The sequence below is a fragment of the Rhipicephalus sanguineus genome, chromosome 3 (assembly GCF_013339695.2).
Source record: "Rhipicephalus sanguineus isolate Rsan-2018 chromosome 3, BIME_Rsan_1.4, whole genome shotgun sequence".
Taxonomy (NCBI): domain Eukaryota; kingdom Metazoa; phylum Arthropoda; class Arachnida; order Ixodida; family Ixodidae; genus Rhipicephalus; species Rhipicephalus sanguineus.
The window spans coordinates 171535573-171541572 of NC_051178.1; the positions used below are offsets into that span (position 1 = coordinate 171535573).

The 6000-nt window shown below is 46.1% G+C and overlaps 1 protein-coding gene across 1 annotated transcript in view; it reads right to left on the minus strand.

Annotated features, from left to right (window-relative positions):
- The window catches only part of LOC119386092 (potassium/sodium hyperpolarization-activated cyclic nucleotide-gated channel 2), a 42645-nt gene extending 37660 nt beyond the window's left edge, over positions 1-4985 (minus strand). The window contains exon 1 of the mRNA XM_037653439.2: positions 4969-4985. Coding sequence (XP_037509367.1) covers positions 4969-4985 — 17 coding nt within the window. The remainder of the gene's footprint in view (positions 1-4968) is intronic.
- Between the last annotated feature and the right edge of the window lie 1015 nt (positions 4986-6000).

The following is a 6000-nucleotide window of genomic DNA, read 5'->3' on the forward strand; positions in this document are numbered from 1 at the left end:
TATAAAATACCTTCCAAGCTTTATTCGCTGTCGATATTTTGCAGATGGTACACGCACGTACACGGGAATCGATCCAGCAGGCTATCTCGGCCGCGAAATTTTGTGTCAGTACCCCTTTAGGACCTGTAATTTATGTTCGCCATACATTCACGTCACGCGATACCAATTTTGGTGTATATCAAGCTAGCAAACTGCCCGCGAGCGCACCTTGAGCGTGGCATGTAAGTCATGCCGTACATGATATGCTGTCATGATTTCATGTTACCTCCTGTCATTTATGTTCGTCATACAGTCCCGTCACGAAATGCCAAATTTGGTACATGTTAAGCTAGCGAAACGGCCGCGAGCGGACTATGAGCGTGGCTTGTAAGTCATGCGGTACATGATATGCATGTCACGATTTTCATGTTACCACCTGTCGTTTATGTTCGTCTACAGTCACGTCTCGCAATACCAATTTTGGTGCATATATCAAGCTAGCAAACTGCCCGCGAGCGCACCATGAGCGTGGCATGTAAGTCATGTCGTACATTACATGCATGGCATGATTTTCATGTGACCGCCTGCCATTTGTGTTCGTCATAGAGTCCCGTCATGCAATACCAATTTTGGTGTATATCAAGCTAGCGAAACGGCCGCGAACGGGCCGTGAGCGTGGCATGTAAGACATGCCGTACATCACATGCACGTCATGATTGTCATGTTACCACCTGTCATTTGTGTTCGTCCTGCAGAAATGTCTCGTCATACCATATGGGTATATATCCCTTTAATTAAACGGCCCCGAGAGCCCCGAGACCACGTCATGTAAGTCATGCAGTACACGACATGCGTGTCATGATTTGCACGTTAGAACCTGTCACTTATGTTCGCCATACACACTTGTCACGCCCTGAAAATTTTTGTAATATCAAATTAATCAAACGGCCGCAAGAGCATCAATACCGCAACGTGTAAATCATGTCGTTCATGACGTACATATCATGACTTTCATGTTATGACCTGTCATTTATGTTCCTCATACAGTCATGTAGTGCCGTACCAATTTAGGTATACGTCCTATTAACGAAACGGCAGGAGAGCACAAAGTCGTAGGCGGCTAGATAGACAGGTACGCCCAAAGTCGCAAAAGTTCGCTAAGAAATGCTTCGCATTTAATAGCTTGCCGCGGTGCAGGCTCTCTGTCCAAACGCTTTAAAGCAACCAATTAAGACTCTCAGTAAATGGAAATCTCTTAAACGGAACTGCTGCTTAAACGGAACAACTACTCCTAATATGATTGGTTTCGTACTTGGACTCTGCACCCCTGCTCCTCTCTCAGTAAACGGAACTCCTCTTAAACGGAACACATTTTCCTGGTCCCTTCAGGTTCCGTTTAACGAGAGTCTACTGTATTGTCACCACTAGTAAAAGAAGTGGAGCCACAAAACAATTTTTGTTACATTTGCACATGCATATCACTGTGACGTTGTCAGTTGACATTGACACTGTCAATGTCAATAATGACGTCGGCGTCAACAGCGACGTGCTCTATTCCGGTACAACGCGAAACGCTTTTCCCGAGCACGGCAACAAATATTTTCACGTCAACGTACGTCATCCGCTGCCTCGCCTGCGCGATATCTTCTGAAACCACCATGTGCGTGTTTTCCGCACATTCCTTTGGCATTCAAATACTTTGTGGTTCTCGAGTGAGCGTGAAATGAGGCGCAACACTGTGAATGAAACGCATTGCGTTGTGCTTCCGGAGCGTCAGTAAACAATGAAGTCATTTGCTTACAGGTGCCGGAATCACAAAAGCTGCTACACAATTATGCACAGTTTGAAACACACACACGGATTTATGTCGCTGGCGTGTTTGCGTTAAATTAAGGATTGAATGAGCAATTGTTCAGGGCCCTTAGAGGAGGCCACAAACTCAAACCACTGAGTAATTACTAATTACGCTCAATGTTAATTTTAAAAGCCATATAGAGCATACTTTTTCAGACTGCTGTCCGGCCAAAAAGATCTGAGGACTCAAGGTGCTTTGACCTAAACAAAGGGCTGAACAGCCACACGGCAGCGGTAGCAGAACTTCTCATTACACAACGCTCGGGAAATACTGCCAGTGTTGCGTAGCAGAACTTGCATTTTACCCCCTGGATACTCCAATAACATCGGTTGCTATAAGGCCCAAGGTCCACGACTTATTGCGCAATACAGTCGGAAGAATCCAGATATATGACGCAAAAAATTTTTAATCATTCCGTGTATGCTCATACTCGAAATCGTCGGGCTCATAAACAGATTACGTTTGACACTATTAAAAAATGGCTAAGCAAAATGTATGTCTAGAGTAAATAGGCTACTGCAACTCAGTACACAAAGTGGGTCATTCACTGATGTCCAAGCAAAGCAAGGGGTATAATTGAACTGTTCAACAGTGAGCGACCAAATTGGTCTCAACTGCATATGTCTCAACCATGTAGCAGCGTTTTGACTAAAAAAAAAAGAAGAAAAAAATTCCCCTCGTCTTCATCAGGACTATGCACTATTATTATGACGCATGTACACTGCTGAAGGCACGTTCATGCGCGCCCTGTAAGAAATGTAAGCGAACTTAATCGGCAAGCTCGACGACAAGTCTTACGCAGCGTCGGAGTGCCTTGAAGAATTCCTGTAAGAAAACGGGACGATGTGCGTTTCTCCTTGCGCTGTACAATACGTACTTAGAGCGTCGCTGTGTTTTTCAACTCACATTTTTGGAGTCATGTTCGAGGAGCCCGCTCAGTAGATCGTCCCACTGATCTAATAGGTCTGTTTTTATACTGACAGCTACGAAGTCTACAGGTGGAATGCGGATATGACATCACTGTTGACTGAATTCCCAGTTAGAAACAACGCAACCTGTGCGAGCAATTTCGGCTCTAAGGCCGAAGATCGAGGATCACAAGACAAACAAATGGCTATATAAAAAAAGGAGCGCAAAATATATCCATGCAGCTGCGATTCAACAGCAGGTATACATCGTTAGCGGGTGGTGAATTAAGGCTGCGACCTTCGGAAGCGAGGCGAGAACGTACATCGCAGATGCTGCGATCTGCGTGAGTCAAAAATAATTGTAAAGTGCAATAGTACAACGCACATGAATGCTGGAATATATACATAAAGCTAAGCTTTCGTAAGACGGTTAAAACCATGTTATATAACTAAACGCGGCTAGTAACAGTTGTCTTTATTTCGATCCTTTGCAACGTGTATCTCTCGCGCAAAAGTTGTGTATAGGCACCTCATGCGGAAGCTTTCCAGAGTTGACGGTATACTATAGAGCCAGAACGCAGAACCTTGTTGCGGACAGTGTAAGGAAAAAGCGGAGGGCCGCGATGCGCATTCGTGGTAACTGAGAAGCACTAGGGAACGAAGTATCCAATCTCCGTAGCTTTCCGAGTGCGCATGGTGCGCATGATTCGGGTGCGTTTGCGGTCTAAACGAAAACGCGAACATCGCTAGACCTTAGCTTGGCAAAGTTCGGCTCGTAATGATTAAGTGAATGAGGAAGCACAGGCATGTGGAAAGTAATCTCATCTTCTTCGCTTCACCATAGCTACCGCAGTCTGTAACGCTGGCATGATAAATGAAAGCGTCGTATCGCCATCTTTCCACAGCAACGTGCCTGTAGACGCGCCTTGTGCACAAAGAGATGCACAAACGAGACTTTCTCTTCCGAATGGGAAATTAGCTTAGCGAACATGACACGTCTGATGACGGAAACCCCAATCAGTGAGCAGAGAGGTGTGCGCAGGGTTCGCCTTCAAGGGGGCGAAGGGTCATCGCAGCGTTCCGCCCCCCACCCTCTTAAGTCAACGTATGGGGCATACTTTGCGCACCCCCCCCCCCCCCCCTCCCGCTTGCCCACGTCTATGGAAGAGAACACGACACAGGTGCGGCGTCGTTAGTATGGATTACGAACTCGTCCAGCGCTGAGTTCTAAGTTGAAAACTTTCGCTCCTATTTGTTTCAAAAGTTCTCGTGGATACCGGACACTGCTTCCACGAGCGCGCAAGTTGAACAATTTTTTTGGCTCGTGCAGCGGGAATGGCTCCCGTAAAAGATCGCTTTTCTCTTCCTTCGACTTTCGAGACTCTCCTCCATTACGTCCCGCCTATGATTTTATTACGATGTATTGACCCGCGCAACAGACCGCGTAGACGCCATATTGATTGGACGATTGGTCGCGATCATGCTGCTTCCACGCGAAAGCGTCCGTTCGCGTATGCGTACTTATCCAATCTTCTACGGCAAACAGGAAGCGGTTAACGGCACCTGCCCGTCCTGACACCGATACTTTGCCCTTACTCCGGCACCCTTTATCAGACGCCAACTTCGTATTGTTACCATAAGTGCACCTTGGAAGAAGGGAGAGAAGAATGATACTGTGCCGCTTCAGCTGAGAGAAAACGTAGTGTGGATGAATATACAAGAAAGTAAACCTTACGCTCTTTCTCTGACGAATTAGTAGGCCCTTTTTCAAAAAAAATATTGCAGGGGCACATTTTACTGAAAGGCATGTATGTACTTTGCCTATAGTCTTTTCTCAATATTGAAGAAAAGGGGCAGCGCAGATTTCATTAGATAAAGAGTTTCTTTTGTTAATTCTTCTTTTCTTTCTTTTGTTACTTTTGATGACTTTATAGCATGTTCTGCATGCAAGTGGTACGCCATTGTGCGATCTTCGCCAACGAAGTGATTTTGGAGGACTCGGGCAGGATCCTAACGGCCACGTGTGGCTGTACATCTCTAAGCGCGCCACCATGAGTCGTCTCGCCATCTGATTGTCATTGGACAAGGCGGTAGTTTCCTTTTCATATTACGCTGCTAACACAATACTACAGTCTACAGTGATCAGCTGACATATATGTAACGAGCGCGCGCAATCCACTCGATGACCGACCAAACGCATTCGGACCGTCGCTCAAGGTTTCTTACCCTGACACAATGGCCATGATCCTGCGCTGTCCAAGGTCTTTCCCGAGCAATTGTTGGCAGCCTCAAGCGAGGGGTGTCGCTATACGGCAATGCCTGGGCGAACTGACATTTCGCTTCCGCGACAGAGCGACTGACCTTAGAAGCCGTGAGCGTCTAGGATTGTCACGGCAGAGAGGGTGGACGCTTATATAGAAGACGTAAAAACAAAACCGTTGGCGGGAAGCGCTTCCCTTTCCCTGCACTGATAAGCGGCACGAGTTTTGGAATGGGCGCGTAAAAATGTCCGCGAGTAAAACACGAGCACAGAGAGTGACTCGGGACGCGCGTATATCTGAGACCACGTGACGCAGCTAAAGCGTGCTGTTTGATGCTCGAAGCACGAATCGCAGAGAGAATGAGCGGCTTCAGATAGGGAAAAGTGTACGCCGTTGCAACTATGTTCAAAAAGACGAAAGAAAGAACTCTCGACTGGTTCCCGTATACGTCCGGATCTGACCGCTTCATTACACTATCGAGCGTCACTGATTCACCGCGGATATAGCAAAAGCGCGCAGAATATGGAAAACACAAAAAGAAAACAAGGACAATGTTTCGTATAATAGCGGTATACCATTTCACAAAAGAAAGAAAGAAAGAAAGAAAGAAAGAAAGAAAGAAAGAAAGAAAGAAAGAAAGAAAAAGAAAGAAAGAAAGAAAGAAAGAAAGAAAGAAAGAAAGAAAGAAAGAAAGATAATGCGAATGATGCCTGCAAAGTTCCTGTGCCTACACGTCATGCGATTCTTCAATTTCCTGTGACGTACCTGAAGCCGCCCCTTCTCGCAGCCTCCCACCCCCAATTCTTTCCAATTTTCCACAGATTTGCACGCACCAGCTCTCTCCTCATACACGTTTGTGATTATTGTACAGTCGGACCCAATGAAGAAATCCATGCAGGAAGTGTATTTCGGGTGCTAACTATTCGTCGGTCTTGTATATTTTGCCGAGAAGCACACAGCACTGAATGTCATGGTGCAGTTCTCTATAACAAGTAAA